Below are 20584 nucleotides of genomic sequence, written 5' to 3'. Positions count from 1 at the left end.
CGGGGGCTCGGGGCCTAAGAGCACTCCCTGGGGGCCAGCGTCCTCTCCACGGTGCTCCCTTCGTGCGTGACCTGGCAGCTGACGCTGCTGTGAGACTTCCACGCGTTGGGGGAGAGCCTCAGGTAGCTGCTGGCCACGTACTTGTTGTTCCTCTGTTTGGAGGGCTTGGTGGTCTCCACGCCCTGGGTGACGGGGGCGCCGTCTGCCTTCCAGGCCACCGTCACGGCGCCGGGGTAGAAGTCACTGATGAGGCACACCACTGTGGCCTTGTTGGCGCTGAGCTCCTCGGAGGAGGGCGGGAAGAGGGTGACTGAGGGCGCGGCCTTGGGATGACCTGCGAGGCGGGGCAGCGGCAGGAGGTCAGAGGGCTGCTGGCCATGGTGGGAGGTCCTGAACTCACTGCTGATATGGGGCTGTGCTTCCCGTTTTCCTCGGTGGGACCCCGGGTGTTCTCTGCTGTTCTAAGTTCAGGCAGCCCTGAGCGGGTTGACATACCTTTGCTGGGAGACTCTCATGGCAGACCCTAGGGAGCTGGCCCCCTCGGGTGCTCTGCAGGTTTGTGGGGCCTCAAAGGCCACCTTTCCTTGACTGGATCCCAGGGAGGCCAGTGGATGCAGGGTCTTGGACCAGGCCATGCCCCTTTCCAAGGCTGGGCCGGGGCGGTCTCTCTATCCTGCGATGTTAGCCTGGGGACTGTGTCTGACCTAAGACATGTGTCTGCCTGGCAGGGCTTCTTGCTGTCACCTGGCCCTACAGGAAGACACCTGGCCTGGGCATCTGCTCAGGAGTCTGTCCCACAGAGGTGGCATGTGGAGGATGGACCCTTGGCGGCTACATGTGCTGACACCTGCCCTCTCCTGGGTGTCCTGATGTCCTAGAGGAGGAGCAGGGACCCAGCACCCTGGGTCACCTTCCCATGGGAAACTCTCCCTCCCTCCTTGCCCCCCACACCTTGCGTCTACCCCCATCTCCCTAAGTTCCACAATGAGATTCCTTGATGAGTCGGGACTGGTCCCCCACTTAGAACCCAGAGGCGCCGCAATGCACAAGTGACACTCCCGGTAAAGTGCAGCTGCTCCCGGCTCCCTGCTGCCTCCCATGGTCCCGGTGCCCCAGCCAGATTCCCCACTGCCCTAAGACTCCAGTGCCCGAGAGCCTGCAGGACCCACACATCCCAGAGTCCCAGTGAGGGATGAGAGACACTGCTCAGAAGAACAGCGAGGGGGAGCAGGAAGCGCTCAGAGGGGTGGTCCTCTCAAGCCCCGACCGGGAGCCTGTGAAGACCAGCAAAGAGAGGTGAATGTCCCAGGCACCAGAAGGTTTTACACCTCAGTCCCAGTTAGGCCAGGAAAGAGAGAAAGTTTACTCGAAATTGCACTCTGGACCCCAAAGAGGAGGACAAGTGGAGACTCACCAATGACGTTCAACCGGGTCCCTCTGCCAAAAATATCACAGTGACACAGCTTCGAACAAAAACCTTCCCGCCCGCCAACCCTCGACCTGCCAGGCCCCCTGCAGCTGCCTGGATGGCCCAAAGTCTAGCCTCCTAGTCACGGGTGATGGTCGAGCAGTTTAGAGGATCAGAAGGTGTCCCAGAGAATCTGAATTCTGTTCCACTGACCAATGGGATTCTATTCATGCTTGGTCCTGAGATGGGATGGTATCAGATGCCTGGGTTTTCAATCACAGTCTCTCCCATTTCCATCCTTTTCACGGACCAATGCACCTTCCTCAGTCTCTTGGGATGACCCGAGAAAGGGGTGGGTGACACCGCGGAGCTGAGACCCCTTGCAGACTTGGTACTCGCCTGCAGACCTGGATGCACCACTCAGTGGGCTGAGGAGGCCGTGGACGTTTTGGGAGGGAATGGGAAGTGTGGCGGGGCAGGAATGGAGTCCTGAACCAGCATCCAGAGCCTCCGCAGGGCCCTGGGACGCGGCCTCCCTCCTTGGCTGGGCCTTCCTGAAGGTGCCAGGAGCAGCTGGTGCGTAGACCCCGTGCTGAGCCTGGTGGGGGGCAGCTGCCTCCCTGCCCCTCCAGGAGGGCTGAACTAGAGCTGTATGGCCCAGGTGGACCCCTCTAGGTGGGGAGGAGGCCACTGTCCTTACTAATTTCTTCCCTGAGCCCTAAGTGTGGGAGTGCCTGCTGTCCCCTGGCGCTCCTGATTACACGTGTCCCATGTGCATGAGTATCAGTAGGACAGAGGGACCCCACAAGCCGGGGTAGTAAGTGCACCCCTGCCCTGCAGCTTCATGTCGTTACGGGTACCTGTGACGCAGGCCTTGGGACTGCACCTGGTTCTGGACTGTCACCTGCAGAGCTCACCCATGTGATGCCCACAGGAGTGGGTGTGGCATCCTTCTCTCTCCGGCACAGCCTCGTGGCTCAGGCAGTGCACAGCCTGGGGACGTCAGGGATGCCCTCTCCCTGCTCATCTCCCAAGCTGGGTCCCCACCGAAGCACCTTCTCTGTCAGCTCCACTTGAGCCTCCAGAGAGGTGCCCCTGTGGCCATGTGTGTAAATATGTGTTTTGTGAGCTTATGGGTGTGAGTGTGTGTTCATGTCTGTGTGTGTGTGTGTACTTCTAAGATGAGGATAAGCTCACAGAGTCGTGTATGGCACTATTCCAGGATCTCTCATTTGATTTAGGACACGGGTGGTCAGGCACATCAACCCAGAGTAGTGGTCATTAGGCATTTGTGCTGGGTCAGTGGTGGGCTGCCTGTCAGGAGTGGGAGGGAGCAAAGGTGGCTCCTGTCCTCTATGGGCCTTGACTACAGCTGTGCCCTCCAGGACATGTGTGGGAGGGTGGTCCCCAGTAGGAGTGTGAGAGGGGGTGACCCGGGTCTGGGAGCGGAGTGTCCTATAGGGAGAGTGATGGGACTGAGGCTCAGGGAGTGGGCGTAGGGCAGCGTCCCTAGGGAGGCAGTAGCATGGAGGGCCCTCAGGATGGAGTGGGGTGCCAGGCTGAGGGGATGGGGAATTCCTGAATGGGTCTGGAGGCCAAGAGGGCATGGCGTGGAGTGCGGGGCCTTGACGGAGGGATACTGGACAACTGATCACATGGGAGTGAGCCTGTGAGTTGCCAGGTCCAGACCCATATCCTAGAGGCGACAGGTACCAAGGGGCGGGGACCCAGGATGGTAGGGGGAACTTGGTCCCTGCAAAAATCACAAGTTAGGGCAGGTGCAGGCAGTGTTATGTCCTGGCTCCTGCTGCCTGGATGCCCTGTTCTGGAATATTCTCTGCCCTTCTGGGTGTGAGTGACACTCCCTCTCAAGGAAACCTGAGGAGACGGTCCTTTCCCTGGCTTCCTTCCCACAAGCAACTGGTATCTGTGCCCCCGAGGGTGTGGTTGAGTTCAGGACAGAAAATGTGTAAGCCAACAATGAGCAGATAGCATGATTCCTGATGGGCAGGGAGGACCCTTTATTGCGAGTTGATGAGGAGCAGGGAGAGGGCCGGGGTGGGTTGGGGGGTACGTGGGGGGAGGGAGACCCTCCCCGGAGGCCTGTGTGTCCAGGCGCCCAGGGGCGGGGGCTCGGGGCCTAAGAGCACTCCCTGGGGGCCAGCGTCCTCTCCACGGTGCTCCCTTCGTGCGTGACCTGGCAGCTGACGCTGCTGTGAGACTTCCACGCGTTGGGGGAGAGCCTCAGGTAGCTGCTGGCCACGTACTTGTTGTTCCTCTGTTTGGAGGGCTTGGTGGTCTCCACGCCCTGGGTGACGGGGGCGCCGTCTGCCTTCCAGGCCACCGTCACGGCGCCGGGGTAGAAGTCACTGATGAGGCACACCACTGTGGCCTTGTTGGCGCTGAGCTCCTCGGAGGAGGGCGGGAAGAGGGTGACCGAGGGCGCAGCCTTGGGGTGACCTGTGGGGCGGGGCAGCGGCAGGAGGTCAGAGGGCTGCTGGCCGTGGTGGGAGGTCCTGACCTCACTGCTGATATGGGGCCTGGCCTTCCGTGGTCTACAGTGGGACCCCGGGTGGCCCCTGCTGTCCTGAGTTCAGGTCAGCCATGAGCAGGGTGACATACCTTTGCTGGGAGACTCTCATGGCAGACCCTAGGGAGCTGGCCCCCTCAGGCGCTCTGCAGGTTTGTGGGGCCGCATAGGCCACCATTCCTTGACTGTCTCCCTGGTGCTGGCGGGCATGGGCCCTGGGACCTCACGTCTGTGTCAGTCTGTCTTGGGGCATCTCTCTCTCCTCTATCTGCACCCAGCCCCTGTGCCTAGCGTTCACCCAGGTGTTGGGTATGTCCTGGTCTCAAGCTCTCCTACCTTGTGCGGGTAGGTCTCTTGCCGTCAGCCCCCACTATGGCACCATTGCATCCCCCACCCACCTTCCAATTAAGACCCTTGGACTGGATCCAAGGGAGGGCAGTGGCAGGAGGGTTCCAGATCAGGCCGTGCTCCCTCCTGAGGCTGGGCCGGGGCTGTTCGCAGGCTGTCCCCCTATCCTAGGATGTTAGCCTGGGGACTGTGTCTAACTGGGACATGTATCTGCCTGGTAGGACCTCTTGCTGTCACCTGGCCCTACAGGAAGTCTCCTCTCCTGGGCACCTGCTCAGGCGTCTGTCCCACAGAGGTGGCATGTGGAGGATCGACCCTTGGGGGCAACATGTGCTGACACCTGCCCTCTCCTGGGTGTCCTGATGTCCTAGGGGAGGAGCAGGGACCCAGCACCCTGGGTCACCTTCCCATAGGAAACTCTCCCTCCCTCCTTGCCCCCGACACCTTGCGTCTACCCCCCATCTCCCTAAATTCCACAGTGGGATTACTTGATGAGCCCTGACTGGACTCCACGTAGAACACAGAGATGCCCCAATGGACAAGTGACCCCCCCGGTACAGTGCAGCTGCTCCCGCCTTCCATGGCCCCGGTGCCCCAGCTGGAGGCCCCCTGCCCTAAGACCCCAGCGCTCGAGAGCCTGCAGGACCCACACATCCCAGAGTCCTGTTGAGGGATGAGAGAGACTGCTCAGAAGAACAGCGAGGGGGACAGGAAGCACTCAGAGGGGTGGTCCTCCCAAAAGCCTGCTAAAATTGAGCAGGGTTACATGGTTGATGAGTAACCCGGGGGAGGGGTGTGTGTGAAGTTTCCATGCCTTAGAAGGGTTCAGACCCCAGGCCAGATAAGGACAGAAAGAGGAGATAAATCATCCAAAATTGAAATCTGTATGCTACAGAGGATGGCAAAGGGGAGACTCACCAATGACGTTCAACCGGGTCCCACCTCCAAAAAAGTACACAGTTGCACAGCCTTGAACAAAAACCCTCCTGTCACGCATCGTGCCCACCAACCCTCAACCTGCCAGGCCCCCTGCAGCTGCCTGGGAGGCCCAAAGTCCAGCCTCCTAGTCATGGGTGCTGGTCGAGCAGTTTAGAGGATCAGAAGTTGGCCTTGTGGACCTGAATTCTGTTCCACAGAAGTTTGGTATTCTGTCCATTCTTGGGCATGCGATGGTGTGTGATCAGATGTCTGGGTTTCCCATCACAACCCCACCCAGTTCTGTCCTTTTCAGCGTGTATATGCCTTCCGCTGTCTAGGTTGGGATGTCAGGAGGAGGGGATGGGTGACACAGCGGAGCTGAGACCCCTTTGCAGACTTGGTACTGGCCTGCAGACCTGGATGCACCACACAGTGGGCTGAGGAGGCCGTGGACGTATTGGGAGGGAATGGGAAGTGTGGCGGGGCAGGAATGGAGTCCTGAACCAGCATCCAGAGCCTCTGCAGGGCCCTGGGACGCGGCCTCCCTCCTTGGCTGGGCCTTCCTGAAGGTGCCAGGAGCAGCTGGTGCGTAGACCCCGTGCTGAGCCTGGTGGGGGGCAGCTGCCTCCCTGCCCCTCCAGGAGGGCTGAACTAGAGCTGTATGGCCCAGGTGGACCCCTCTAGGTGGGGAGGAGGCCACTGTCCTTGCTAATTTCCTCCCTGAGCCCTAAGTGTGGGAGTGCCTGCTGTCCCCTGGCACTCCTGATTAAACATGTCCCATGTGCACGAGCGTCACAGGCACAGGGGGACCCCACAAACTAGGATAGTAAGTGCACCCGTGTCCTGCAGCTTCATGTCCTGAGGGGTCTCTGGCGCCCCAGCCCTGGGGCTGCACCTGGTCCTGTACTGTGTACTGCGGAGCTCACGCATGTGACGCCCACAGTAGTGGGTGTGGCATCCTTTTCTCTCGGGCACAGCCCTCTGGCTCGGGTAGCGCACAGCCTGGCTATGTCAGGGATGCCCTTTCCTTGCTCATGCCCCAAGCTGTGTCCCCACCAAAGCATGTTTTACCCCACTTCTACTTGAGTCTCCAGAGAGGTGCCACCATGAGTAGGCTCATAAATGTGTGTTTTGTGAGCATATCAGTGTACATGTGTGTTCATGTCAGTGTGTGTGTGTGTACATGCTCCTAAGATGATGATCAGCTCACAGAGTCCTGAATGGCACATTCCAAGTATCTCTCCCTTGATTTAGGACACGGGTGGTCAGGCAGGTCCCCCAAGAGTACTGGCCATTAGGCATTGGTGCTGGGTCAGTGGTGGCCTGCCTGTCAGGGGTGGGAGGCAGCAGAGGTGGCTCCTGTCCCCTATGGGCCTTGACTACAGCTGTGCCCTCCAGGACGTGTGTGGGAGGGTGGTCCCCAGTAGGAGTGTGGGAGGGGGTGACCCGGGTCTGGGAGCAGAGTGTCCTGTAATGAGAGTGATGGGACAGAGGCTGAGGGAGGGGACGTGGGGCAGTGTCCCTAGGAGGCAGGAGCATGGAGGGCCCTCAAGCTGGGGCGTGGTCCCAGGCTGAGGGGGTGGGGAGTTTCTGAATGGGTCAGGAGGCCAAGAGGGCATGGCCTGGAGTGCGGGGTCTTAGAGGGAGGGATAGTGGGACAACTGATCACATGGGAGTGAGCCTGTGAGCTGCCGGGACGCTGGAGTGCACTTGGTCCCTGCGAGGATCTCAAGTTCAGGGCGGGTGCAGGTGGTGGTATGTCCTGGGTCCTGCTGCCTGGATGCCCTGTTCTGGAATATTCTCTGCTCTCTGAGTGTGAGTGACACTACCTCTCAAGGAAACCTGCAGAGATGGCCCTTTCCCTGGCTTCCTTCCCACAAGCAACAGGTGTCTGTGCCCCCGAGGGTGTGGTTGAGTTCAGAACAGAAAATGTGTAAGCCAACAATGAGAAGAGAGCATGATTCCTGATGGGCAGGGAGGACCCTTTATTGCGAGTTGATGAGGAGCAGGGAGAGGGCCGGGGTGGGTTGGGAGGTACGTGGGGGGAGGGAGACCCTCCCCGGAGGCCTGTGTGTCCAGGCGCCCAGGGGCGGGGGCTCGGGGCCTAAGAGCACTCCCTGGGGGCCAGCGTCCTCTCCACGGTGCTCCCTTCGTGCGTGACCTGGCAGCTGACGCTGCTGTGAGACTTCCACGCGTTGGGGGAGAGCCTCAGGTAGCTGCTGGCCACGTACTTGTTGTTCCTCTGTTTGGAGGGCTTGGTGGTCTCCACGCCCTGGGTGACGGGGGCGCCGTCTGCCTTCCAGGCCACCGTCACGGCGCCGGGGTAGAAGTCACTGATGAGGCACACCACTGTGGCCTTGTTGGCGCTGAGCTCCTCGGAGGAGGGCGGGAAGAGGGTGACCGAGGGCGCGGCCTTGGGGTGACCTGCGGGGCGGGGCAGCGGCAGGAGGTCAGAGGGCTGCTGGCCGTGGTGGGAGGTCCTGACCTCACTGCTGATATGGGGCCTGGCCTTCCGTGGTCCACAGTGGGACCCCGGGTGGTCCCTGCTGTCCTGAGTTCAGGTCAGCCATGAGCAGGGTGACATACCTTTGCTGGGAGACTCTCATGGCAGACCCTAGGGAGCTGACCCCCTCAGGCGCTCTGCAGGTGGTTTGTGGGGCTGCATAGGCCACCATTCCTTGACTGTCTCCCTGGTGCTGGCGGGCATGGGCCCTGGGACCTCACGTCTGTGTGAGTCCGTCTGTCTTGGGGCATCTCTCTCCTCTCCATCTGCACCCAGCCCCTGTGCCCAGCGTTTGCCCAGGTGATGGGTGTGTCCTGGTCTCAGGCTCTCCTAGCTTGTGGGGGTAGGTTTCCTGCCCTCAGCCCCATGAGGGCATCCTTGCATCCCTTGCCCACCTTCCAGCAGAGACCCTTAGTGCTGCCGGGCTGGGGAGTGGGTGTCAGGACTGGGACTGGATCCCAGGGAGGCCAGTGGAAGGAGGGGTCCGAAGCAGGCCGTGCTCCTTCCCGAGGCTGGGCCAGGGCTGTTTGCAGGCTGTCCCCCTATCCTGGGATGTTAGCCTGGGGACTGTGTCTAACTTGGACATGTGTCCGCCTGGCAGGGCCTCTTGCTGTCACCTGGCCCTACAGGAAGACTCCTGGCATGGGCACCTCCTCAGGGGTCTGTCCCACAGAAGTGGAATGTGGAGAACAGACCCTTGGGGGCTACATGTGCTGATACCTGCCCTCTCCTGGGTGTCCTGATGTCCTAGGGGAGGAGCAGGGACCCAGCACCCTGGGTCACCTTCCCATGGGAAACTCTCCCTCCCTCCTTGCCCCCCACACCTTGAGTCTACCCCCCATCTCCTTAAGTTGCAGAAAGGTATGCCTTGATGAACCCTGGCTGGTCCCCACGTAGAACCCAGAGGCGCCCCAAAGCACAAGTGACAGTCCCAGTACAGTGCAGCTGCTCCCAGCTCCCTGCCCACCTCCCATGGCCCTGGTGCCCCAGCCGGATTCCTCCGTCCCAACACCCCAGCACCCAAGAGCCTGCAGGACCCACACATCCCAGAGGCCCAGTGAGGGATGAGAGACACTGCTCAAAAGAACAGCGAGGGGGAGCAGGAAGCGCTCGGAGGGGTGGTCCTCTCAAGCCCCGACCGGGAGCCTGTGAAGACCAGCAAAGAGAGGTGAATGTCCCAGGCACCAGGAGCTTTCACGCCCCTGTCCCAGTTAGGCCAAAAAGGATGGAAAGTTTACTCGAAATTGCACTGTGGACCCCAAAGAAGAGGAAAGGGGAGACTCACCAATGACACTCAACCGTGTTCCACTGCCAAAAGTATCACAGTGACACGGCTTCGAACAAAAACTGTCCCGCCCGCCAACCCTTAACCTGCCAGGCCCCCTGCAGCTGCCTGGGTGGCCCAATGTCCAGCCTCCTAGTCACGGGTGCTGGTTGAGCAGTTTAGAGGATCAGAATGTGTCCCAGAGAATCTGAATTCTGTTCCATTGACCAATGGGATTCTATTCATGCTTGGTCATGAGATGGGATGGTATCAAATGCCTGGGTTTTCAATCACAGTCTCTCCCATTTCCATCCTTTTCACGGACCAATGCACCTTCCTCAGTCTCTTGGGATGACCCGAGAAAGGGGTGGGTGACACCGCGGAGTTGAGACCCCTTTGCAGACTTGGTACTGGCCTGCAGACCTGGATGCACCACTCAGTGGGCTGAGGAGGCCATGGACGTTTTGGGAGGGAATGGGAAGTGTGGCGGGGCAGGAATGGAGTCCTGAACCAGCATCCAGAGCCTCTGCAGGGCCCTGGGACGTGGCCTCCCTCCTTGGCTGGGCCTTCCTGAAGGTGCCAGGAGCAGCTGGTGCGTAGACCCCGTGCTGAGCCTGGTGGGGGGCAGCTGCCTCCCTGCCCCTCCAGGAGGGCTGAACTAGAGCTGTATGGCCCAGGTGGACCCTTCTAGGTGGGGAGGAGGCCACTGTTCTTGCTAATTTCCTCCCTGAGCCCTAAGCGTGGGAGTGCCTGCTGTCCCCTGGTGCTCCTGATTACACGTGTCCCATGTGCACGAGCGTCACAGGCACAGGGGGACCCCACAAGCCGGAGTAGTAAGTGCACCCCTGCCCTGCAGCTTCATGTAGTTACGGGTCCCTGTGACCCAGGCCTTGGGACTGCACCTGGTTCTGGACTGTCACCTGCAGAGCTCACCCATGTGATGCCCACAGGAGTGGGTGTGGCATCCTTCTCTCTCCGGCACAGCCTCGTGGCTCAGGCAGTGCACAGCCTGGGGACGTCAGGGATGCCCTCTCCCTGCTCATCTCCCAAGCTGGGTCCCCACCGAAGCACCTTCTCTGTCAGCTCCACTTGAGCCTCCAGAGAGGTGCCCCTGTGGCCATGTGTGTAAATATGTGTTTTGTGAGCTTATGGGTGTGAGTGTGTGTTCATGTCTGTGTGTGTGTGTGTACTTCTAAGATGAGGATAAGCTCACAGAGTCGTGTATGGCACTATTCCAGGATCTCTCATTTGATTTAGGACACGGGTGGTCAGGCACATCAACCCAGAGTAGTGGTCATTAGGCATTTGTGCTGGGTCAGTGGTGGGCTGCCTGTCAGGAGTGGGAGGGAGCAAAGGTGGCTCCTGTCCTCTATGGGCCTTGACTACAGCTGTGCCCTCCAGGACATGTGTGGGAGGGTGGTCCCCAGTAGGAGTGTGAGAGGGGGTGACCCGGGTCTGGGAGCGGAGTGTCCTATAGGGAGAGTGATGGGACTGAGGCTCAGGGAGTGGGCGTAGGGCAGCGTCCCTAGGGAGGCAGTAGCATGGAGGGCCCTCAGGATGGAGTGGGGTGCCAGGCTGAGGGGATGGGGAATTCCTGAATGGGTCTGGAGGCCAAGAGGGCATGGCGTGGAGTGCGGGGCCTTGACGGAGGGATACTGGACAACTGATCACATGGGAGTGAGCCTGTGAGTTGCCAGGTCCAGACCCATATCCTAGAGGCGACAGGTACCAAGGGGCGGGGACCCAGGATGGTAGGGGGAACTTGGTCCCTGCAAAAATCACAAGTTAGGGCAGGTGCAGGCAGTGTTATGTCCTGGCTCCTGCTGCCTGGATGCCCTGTTCTGGAATATTCTCTGCCCTTCTGGGTGTGAGTGACACTCCCTCTCAAGGAAACCTGAGGAGACGGTCCTTTCCCTGGCTTCCTTCCCACAAGCAACTGGTATCTGTGCCCCCGAGGGTGTGGTTGAGTTCAGGACAGAAAATGTGTAAGCCAACAATGAGCAGATAGCATGATTCCTGATGGGCAGGGAGGACCCTTTATTGCGAGTTGATGAGGAGCAGGGAGAGGGCCGGGGTGGGTTGGGGGGTACGTGGGGGGAGGGAGACCCTCCCCGGAGGCCTGTGTGTCCAGGCGCCCAGGGGCGGGGGCTCGGGGCCTAAGAGCACTCCCTGGGGGCCAGCGTCCTCTCCACGGTGCTCCCTTCGTGCGTGACCTGGCAGCTGACGCTGCTGTGAGACTTCCACGCGTTGGGGGAGAGCCTCAGGTAGCTGCTGGCCACGTACTTGTTGTTCCTCTGTTTGGAGGGCTTGGTGGTCTCCACGCCCTGGGTGACGGGGGCGCCGTCTGCCTTCCAGGCCACCGTCACGGCGCCGGGGTAGAAGTCACTGATGAGGCACACCACTGTGGCCTTGTTGGCGCTGAGCTCCTCGGAGGAGGGCGGGAAGAGGGTGACCGAGGGCGCAGCCTTGGGGTGACCTGTGGGGCGGGGCAGCGGCAGGAGGTCAGAGGGCTGCTGGCCGTGGTGGGAGGTCCTGACCTCACTGCTGATATGGGGCCTGGCCTTCCGTGGTCTACAGTGGGACCCCGGGTGGCCCCTGCTGTCCTGAGTTCAGGTCAGCCATGAGCAGGGTGACATACCTTTGCTGGGAGACTCTCATGGCAGACCCTAGGGAGCTGGCCCCCTCAGGCGCTCTGCAGGTTTGTGGGGCCGCATAGGCCACCATTCCTTGACTGTCTCCCTGGTGCTGGCGGGCATGGGCCCTGGGACCTCACGTCTGTGTCAGTCTGTCTTGGGGCATCTCTCTCTCCTCTATCTGCACCCAGCCCCTGTGCCTAGCGTTCACCCAGGTGTTGGGTATGTCCTGGTCTCAAGCTCTCCTACCTTGTGCGGGTAGGTCTCTTGCCGTCAGCCCCCACTATGGCACCATTGCATCCCCCACCCACCTTCCAATTAAGACCCTTGGACTGGATCCAAGGGAGGGCAGTGGCAGGAGGGTTCCAGATCAGGCCGTGCTCCCTCCTGAGGCTGGGCCGGGGCTGTTCGCAGGCTGTCCCCCTATCCTAGGATGTTAGCCTGGGGACTGTGTCTAACTGGGACATGTATCTGCCTGGTAGGACCTCTTGCTGTCACCTGGCCCTACAGGAAGTCTCCTCTCCTGGGCACCTGCTCAGGCGTCTGTCCCACAGAGGTGGCATGTGGAGGATCGACCCTTGGGGGCAACATGTGCTGACACCTGCCCTCTCCTGGGTGTCCTGATGTCCTAGGGGAGGAGCAGGGACCCAGCACCCTGGGTCACCTTCCCATAGGAAACTCTCCCTCCCTCCTTGCCCCCGACACCTTGCGTCTACCCCCCATCTCCCTAAATTCCACAGTGGGATTACTTGATGAGCCCTGACTGGACTCCACGTAGAACACAGAGATGCCCCAATGGACAAGTGACCCCCCCGGTACAGTGCAGCTGCTCCCGCCTTCCATGGCCCCGGTGCCCCAGCTGGAGGCCCCCTGCCCTAAGACCCCAGCGCTCGAGAGCCTGCAGGACCCACACATCCCAGAGTCCTGTTGAGGGATGAGAGAGACTGCTCAGAAGAACAGCGAGGGGGACAGGAAGCACTCAGAGGGGTGGTCCTCCCAAAAGCCTGCTAAAATTGAGCAGGGTTACATGGTTGATGAGTAACCCGGGGGAGGGGTGTGTGTGAAGTTTCCATGCCTTAGAAGGGTTCAGACCCCAGGCCAGATAAGGACAGAAAGAGGAGATAAATCATCCAAAATTGAAATCTGTATGCTACAGAGGATGGCAAAGGGGAGACTCACCAATGACGTTCAACCGGGTCCCACCTCCAAAAAAGTACACAGTTGCACAGCCTTGAACAAAAACCCTCCTGTCACGCATCGTGCCCACCAACCCTCAACCTGCCAGGCCCCCTGCAGCTGCCTGGGAGGCCCAAAGTCCAGCCTCCTAGTCATGGGTGCTGGTCGAGCAGTTTAGAGGATCAGAAGTTGGCCTTGTGGACCTGAATTCTGTTCCACAGAAGTTTGGTATTCTGTCCATTCTTGGGCATGCGATGGTGTGTGATCAGATGTCTGGGTTTCCCATCACAACCCCACCCAGTTCTGTCCTTTTCAGCGTGTATATGCACCTTCCGCTGTCTAGGTTGGGATGTCAGGAGGAGGGGATGGGTGACACAGCGGAGCTGAGACCCCTTTGCAGACTTGGTACTGGCCTGCAGACCTGGATGCACCACACAGTGGGCTGAGGAGGCCGTGGACGTATTGGGAGGGAATGGGAAGTGTGGCGGGGCAGGAATGGAGTCCTGAACCAGCATCCAGAGCCTCTGCAGGGCCCTGGGACGCGGCCTCCCTCCTTGGCTGGGCCTTCCTGAAGGTGCCAGGAGCAGCTGGTGCGTAGACCCCGTGCTGAGCCTGGTGGGGGGCAGCTGCCTCCCTGCCCCTCCAGGAGGGCTGAACTAGAGCTGTATGGCCCAGGTGGACCCCTCTAGGTGGGGAGGAGGCCACTGTCCTTGCTAATTTCCTCCCTGAGCCCTAAGTGTGGGAGTGCCTGCTGTCCCCTGGCACTCCTGATTAAACATGTCCCATGTGCACGAGCGTCACAGGCACAGGGGGACCCCACAAACTAGGATAGTAAGTGCACCCGTGTCCTGCAGCTTCATGTCCTGAGGGGTCTCTGGCGCCGCCAGCCCTGGGGCTGCACCTGGTCCTGTACTGTGTACTGCGGAGCTCACGCATGTGACGCCCACAGTAGTGGGTGTGGCATCCTTTTCTCTCGGGCACAGCCCTCTGGCTCGGGTAGCGCACAGCCTGGCTATGTCAGGGATGCCCTTTCCTTGCTCATGCCCCAAGCTGTGTCCCCACCAAAGCATGTTTTACCCACTTCTACTTGAGTCTCCAGAGAGGTGCCACCATGAGTAGGTTCATAAATGTGTGTTTTGTGAGCATATCAGTGTACATGTGTGTTCATGTCAGTGTGTGTGTGTGTACATGCTCCTAAGATGATGATCAGCTCACAGAGTCCTGAATGGCACTATTCCAAGTATCTCTCATTTGATTTAGGACACGGGTGGTCAGGCAGGTCCCCCAAGAGTACTGGCCATTAGGCATTGGTGCTGGGTCAGTGGTGGCCTGCCTGTCAGGGGTGGGAGGCAGCAGAGGTGGCTCCTGTCCTCTATGGGCCTTGACTACAGCTGTGCCCTCCAGGACGTGTGTGGGAGGGTGGTCCCCAGTAGGAGTGTGGGAGGGGGTGACCCGGGTCTGGGAGCAGAGTGTCCTGTAATGAGAGTGATGGGACAGAGGCTGAGGGAGGGGACGTGGGGCAGTGTCCCTAGGGAGGCAGGAGCATGGAGGGCCCTCAAGCTGGGGCGTGGTCCCAGGCTGAGGGGGTGGGGAGTTTCTGAATGGGTCAGGAGGCCAAGAGGGCATGGCCTGGAGTGCGGGGCCTTAGAGGGAGGGATAGTGGACAACTGATCACATGGGAGTGAGCCTGTGAGCTGCCGGTCCAGACGCTGGAGTGCACTTGGTCCCTGCGAGGATCTCAAGTTCAGGGCGGGTGCAGGTGTGGTATGTCCTGGGTCCTGCTGCCTGGATGCCCTGTTCTGGAATATTCTCTGCTCTCTGAGTGTGAGTGACACTACCTCTCAAGGAAACCTGCAGAGATGGCCCTTTCCCTGGCTTCCTTCCCACAAGCAACAGGTGTCTGTGCCCCCGAGGGTGTGGTTGAGTTCAGGACAGAAAATGTGTAAGCCAACAATGAGCAGATAGCATGATTCCTGATGGGCAGGGAGGACCCTTTATTGCGAGTTGATGAGGAGCAGGGAGAGGGCCGGGGTGGGTTGGGGGGTACGTGGGGGGAGGGAGACCCTCCCCGGAGGCCTGTGTGTCCAGGCTCCCAGGGGCGGGGGCTCGGGGCCTAAGAGCACTCCCTGGGGGCCAGCGTCCTCTCCACGGTGCTCCCTTCGTGTGTGACCTGGCAGCTGACGCTGCTGTGAGACTTCCACGCGTTGGGGGAGAGCCTCAGGTAGCTGCTGGCCACGTACTTGTTGTTCCTCTGTTTGGAGGGCTTGGTGGTCTCCACGCCCTGGGTGACGGGGGCGCCGTCTGCCTTCCAGGCCACCGTCACGGCGCCGGGGTAGAAGTCACTGATGAGACACACCACTGTGGCCTTGTTGGCGCTGAGCTCCTCGGAGGAGGGCGGGAAGAGGGTGACCGAGGGCGCGGCCTTGGGGTGACCTGCGGGGCGGGGCAGCGGCAGGAGGTCAGAGGGCTGCTGGCCGTGGTGGGAGGTCCTGACCTCACTGCTGATATGGGGCCTGGCCTTCCGTGGTCTACAGTGGGACCCCGGGTGGCCCCTGCTGTCCTGAGTTCAGGTCAGCCATGAGCAGGGTGACATACCTTTGCTGGGAGACTCTCATGGCAGACCCTAGGGAGCTGGCCCCCTCAGGCGCTCTGCAGGTTTGTGGGGCCGCATAGGCCACCATTCCTTGACTGTCTCCCTGGTGCTGGCGGGCATGGGCCCTGGGACCTCACGTCTGTGTGAGTCCGTCTGTCTTGGGGCATCTCTCTCCCCTCTATCTGCACCCAGCCCCTGTGCCTAGCGTTCACCCAGGTGTTGGGTATGTCCTGGTCTCAAGCTCTCCTACCTTGTGCGGGTAGGTCTCTTGCCGTCAGCCCCCACTATGGCACCATTGCATCCCCCACCCACCTTCCAATTAAGACCCTTGGACTGGATCCAAGGGAGGGCAGTGGCAGGAGGGTTCCAGATCAGGCCGTGCTCCCTCCTGAGGCTGGGCCGGGGCTGTTCGCAGGCTGTCCCCCTATCCTAGGATGTTAGCCTGGGGACTGTGTCTAACTGGGACATGTATCTGCCTGGTAGGACCTCTTGCTGTCACCTGGCCCTACAGGAAGTCTCCTCTCCTGGGCACCTGCTCAGGCGTCTGTCCCACAGAGGTGGCATGTGGAGGATCGACCCTTGGGGGCAACATGTGCTGACACCTGCCCTCTCCTGGGTGTCCTGATGTCCTAGGGGAGGAGCAGGGACCCAGCACCCTGGGTCACCTTCCCATAGGAAACTCTCCCTCCCTCCTTGCCCCCCACACCTTGCGTCTACCCCCCATCTCCCTAAATTCCACAGTGGGATTACTTGATGAGCCCTGACTGGACTCCACGTAGAACACAGAGATGCCCCAATGGACAAGTGACCCCCCCGGTACAGTGCAGCTGCTCCCGCCTTCCCATGGCCCCGGTGCCCCAGCTGGAGGCCCCCTGCCCTAAGACCCCAGCGCTCGAGAGCCTGCAGGACCCACACATCCCAGAGTCCTGTTGAGGGATGAGAGAGACTGCTCAGAAGAACAGCGAGGGGGACAGGAAGCACTCAGAGGGGTGGTCCTCCCAAAAGCCTGCTAAAATTGAGCAGGGTTACATGGTTGATGAGTAACCCGGGGGAGGGGTGTGTGTGAAGTTTCCATGCCTTAGAAGGGTTCAGACCCCAGGCCAGATAAGGACAGAAAGAGGAGATAAATCATCCAAAATTGAAATCTGTATGCTACAGAGGATGGCAAAGGGGAGACTCACCAATGACGTTCAACCGGGTCCCACCTCCAAAAAAGTACACAGTTGCACAGCCTTGAACAAAAACCCTCCTGTCACGCATCGTGCCCACCAACCCTCAACCTGCCAGGCCCCCTGCAGCTGCCTGGGAGGCCCAAAGTCCAGCCTCCTAGTCATGGGTGCTGGTCGAGCAGTTTAGAGGATCAGAAGTTGGCCTTGTGGACCTGAATTCTGTTCCACAGAAGTTTGGTATTCTGTCCATTCTTGGTCATGAGATGGGATGGTATCAAATGCCTGGGTTTTCAATCACAGTCTCTCCCATTTCCATCCTTTTCAGCGACCATATGCACCTTCCTCAGTCTAGGTTGGGATGACAGGAGAAAGGGGTGGGTGACACCGCGGAGCTGAGACCCCTTTGCAGACTTGGTACTGGCCTGCAGACCTGGATGCACCACTCAGTGGGCTGAGGAGGCCATGGACGTTTTGGGAGGGAATGGGAAGTGTGGCGGGGCAGGAATGGAGTCCTGAACCAGCATCCAGAGCCTCTGCAGGGCCCTGGGACGTGGCCTCCCTCCTTGGCTGGGCCTTCCTGAAGGTGCCAGGAGCAGCTGGTGCGTAGACCGTGTGCTGAGCCTGGTGGGGGGCAGCTGCCTCCCTGCCCCTCCAGGAGGGCTGAACTAGAGCTGTATGGCCCAGGTGGACCCTTCTAGGTGGGGAGGAGGCCACTGTTCTTGCTAATTTCCTCCCTGAGCCCTAAGCGTGGGAGTGCCTGCTGTCCCCTGGTGCTCCTGATTACACGTGTCCCATGTGCACGAGCGTCACAGGCACAGGGGGACCCCACAAGCCGGAGTAGTAAGTGCACCCCTGCCCTGCAGCTTCATGTAGTTACGGGTCCCTGTGACCCAGGCCTTGGGACTGCACCTGGTCCTGAACTGTCACCTGCAGAGCTCACCCATGTGACGCCCACAGGAGTGGGTGTGGCATCCTTCTCTCTCCGGCACAGCCCCGTGGCTTGGGCAGCGCACAGCCTGGGGACGTCAGGGATACCCTCTCCCTGCTCATCTCCCAAACTGGGTCCCCACCGAAACATATTCTACTCCAGTTCCAGTTGATCCTCCATAGTGGTGCCACCGTGGGTGTGCTTATAAATGTGTTTTGTGAGCATATTGGTGTGAGTGTATGTTCATGTCCATGTCAATGAGTGTGTGTGCATGCGTGCTCCTAAGATGATGATCAGCCCACAGAGTCATGAATGGCACATTCCCAGTATCTTTCCTTTGATTTAGGACATGGGTGGTCACGCAGGTCCCCCAAGAGTAGTGGCCATTCGGCATTTGTGCTGGGTCAGTGGTGGGCTGCCTGTCAGGGCTGGGAGGCAGCAGAGGTGGCTCCTGTCCTCTATGGGCCTTGACTACAGCTGTGCCCTCCAGGACGTGTGTGGGAGGGTGGTCCCCAGGAGGAGTGTGGAGGGGGTGACCCGGGTCTGGGAGCGGAGTGTCCTGTTGTGAGAGTGAGGGGACGGGGGCTGAGGCAGGGGCCGTGGGGCAGTGTCCCTAGGGAGGCAGTAGCATGGAGGGCCCTCAGGATGGGGTGGGATGTCAGGCTGAGGGGATGGGGAATTTCCGAATGGGTCCGGAGGCCAAGAGGGCATGGCGTGGAGTGCGGGGCCTTGACGGAGGGATAGTGGGACAGCTGATCACATGGGAGTGAGCCTGTGAGCTGCCGGGACGCTGGGGTGGACTTGGTCCCTGTGAGGATCATAAGTTCAGGGCGGGTGCAGGTGGTGGTATGTCCTGGGTCCTGCTGCCTGGATGCCCTGTTCTGGAATATTCTCTGCCCTCTGAGTGTGAGTGACACTACCTCTCAAGGAAACCTGCAGAGATGGCCCTTTCCCTGGCTTCCTTCCCACAAGCAACAGGTGTCTGTGCCCCCGAGGGTGTGGTTGAGTTCAGAACAGAAAATGTGTAAGCCAACAATGAGAAGAGAGCATGATTCCTGATGGGCAGGGAGGACCCTTTATTGCGAGTTGATGAGGAGCAGGGAGAGGGCCGGGGTGGGTTGGGAGGTACGTGGGGGGAGGGAGACCCTCCCCGGAGGCCTGTGTGTCCAGGCGCCCAGGGGCGGGGGCTCGGGGCCTAAGTGCACTCCCTGGGGGCCAGCGTCCTCTCCACGGTGCTCCCTTCGTGCGTGACCTGGCAGCTGACGCTGCTGTGAGACTTCCACGCGTTGGGGGAGAGCCTCAGGTAGCTGCTGGCCACGTACTTGTTGTTCCTCTGTTTGGAGGGCTTGGTGGTCTCCACGCCCTGGGTGACGGGGGCGCCGTCTGCCTTCCAGGCCACCGTCACGTCGCCGGGGTAGAAGTCATTGATGAGACACACCACTGTGGCCTTGTTGGCGCTGAGCTCCTCGGAGGAGGGCGGGAAGAGGGTGACCGAGGGTGCGGCCTTGGGCTGACCTGTGTGCACAGAGAAGGGGGTGTGAGTTTTCCTGGAGTCAGGGGTGTTGCGGGGGCCTCTCTGACTGTTTATCCGACACCTTCCCTTCCACCCCGGCTCCTGGGCGTAGACAGTCCCCCGCCCTCCCTGAGGCCCGGCAGTGCCCTCTCCCTGGTGACTGCTCCCGCCGGGCCTCTGAAGCCTCCGTCTCCCCGGGGGGCCCAGGGCCGGCTGTCCTCCTCCTCTCTGTCTCTGGCGCCAGAGTCTGGGGTCTGGCCCTGCCCTCCAGCCCTCGGCGCAGCCTCAGGCCCTGTGTCACTCCACCCTTCTGGCCCCCTGGGGGGCTTTCCCTGTTAACTGGGGTCTCCTCCCCAGGATGATCCTGATAGTGTGTGGGGGCCCCGGTCCTGAGACTGGCATACAGTGGGGTCTGGAGCCCCCTCTCCCACTAGGCACAGGTTCTGCCCCTGCCTGGCCTCCACTGTCCTCGCAAGGACCGGCTCCCTGGCCAAAGTTCCCGGGCCCCTCCCAGGCTCTGCCCGCCTCTCCGGCCCCTGTCCTGCCCACAGGACCCTTGCCCTCGGCTGTCTCCTGGGGCTGCTCACAGATGATGGCCTCCCCCATACGTCCAGTGAAAGTGCTGATTTCCTGGAGTGGCCATGTAGCTCTGAGACCCCCGGTCACTCCCCCTTCCTCATCTCCTGAGTGTAAGTCACTCTTTGAGGATGGCAGGAGGTTGACCCTTGGACAGGTCAGATACCTGGACCCCAGTGGCTAAGAGGCTGCAGTGACAGAGGACTCAGCCCCCAGGAACCTGCTCCTTCGTTAGCACTGTCCTGAGAGGACCAGGTCTCCGCCTCTCCCCCGTCTTACCAGTGTTTCTATGCTGCCAGGTACTCCCAGCCCAGCGGAAGTTATGAGAGCTTCAGCCTAGAGTGAGCTTGCCTCCTGTCTCCACCCTCCATGGGCCTCCCTTTAGGGTGCTCCTCTGTGTCCCGGAGGCTGGAGTCACAACCCCAGCCCTGTCCCCAGCCTCCCGTGTGGCCCTCCCAGCCCAGCGCCTGAGGACCCAGGAACTCTCTAAGGCCACCCACTGCCCCTCATCAGAGCCAGCCTCTTGCCCCCTGGGGGTCTGCTCTAGAAGAGGCGAAGGAGCCCCTGTTCCTGGGCCACATCCCCCAGGTCAGGCCCCTGGGACCCAGCTGTGCCCAGCTGTTGGGCCCTGAAGGTGGTGCTCCTGCCACTGGGTCACTGAAGACCAAACTTCCTAGCCCAGATCCCACAGAGAAAGGAGGGAGTTGGTCTGCAGGCTGGGAGGCCAGAAGTTGGCAGCCCCCAGAGAGAGAAAAATGACTTTCCAGAGACAGCAGAGGGGTGGGCAGGTTGGGAAGGTGGTGAGAGCCACTTACCTAGGACGGTGATTCGGGTCCCAGCTCCAAAAAGATACCACGATGACTGAGGCTCGGACCAAAACCTGTGGGCCAGCAGCTGGGGCCTGCCCCCGAGGGGCTGGGCCAGAGTAGGAAATTGAAGGGCTTGATGGCACGGGGTTGCAGTGGGCGGGGCTGTGTCTTGGGGCTGGGCAGGTGGGCAGCCAGCTCCCCAGAGGCCAGGGCACA

The 20584-nt window shown here is 60.6% G+C and overlaps 3 gene segments (V, D, J or C); all 3 read right to left on the bottom strand.

The window, feature by feature from the left end:
* Positions 1-3405: 3405 nt before the first annotated feature.
* LOC140846425 (immunoglobulin lambda constant 3-like) lies at positions 3406-5330 on the bottom strand. The segment is given in 2 exon segments: positions 3406-3868; positions 5205-5330. Coding segments are annotated over 2 exon segments (399 nt in total).
* A 5654-nt stretch (positions 5331-10984) lies between these two features.
* On the bottom strand, positions 10985-12887 carry LOC140846424 (immunoglobulin lambda constant 3-like). The segment is given in 2 exon segments: positions 10985-11447; positions 12784-12887. Coding segments are annotated over 2 exon segments (399 nt in total).
* Positions 12888-14750: 1863 nt separating this feature from the next.
* The window catches only part of LOC108383606 (immunoglobulin lambda variable 1-40-like), a 178626-nt gene continuing 172792 nt past the window's right edge, over positions 14751-20584 (bottom strand). The window contains 1 exon segment of the V gene segment in view: positions 14751-15213. Coding sequence covers positions 14894-15213 — 320 coding nt within the window.

The sequence above is a fragment of the Manis javanica genome, chromosome 15 (genome assembly GCF_040802235.1).
Source record: "Manis javanica isolate MJ-LG chromosome 15, MJ_LKY, whole genome shotgun sequence".
Lineage (NCBI taxonomy): Eukaryota > Metazoa > Chordata > Mammalia > Pholidota > Manidae > Manis > Manis javanica.
The sequence above is the reverse complement of the archived record's forward strand: the minus strand, read 5'-3'. Positions and strand labels throughout refer to the sequence as shown.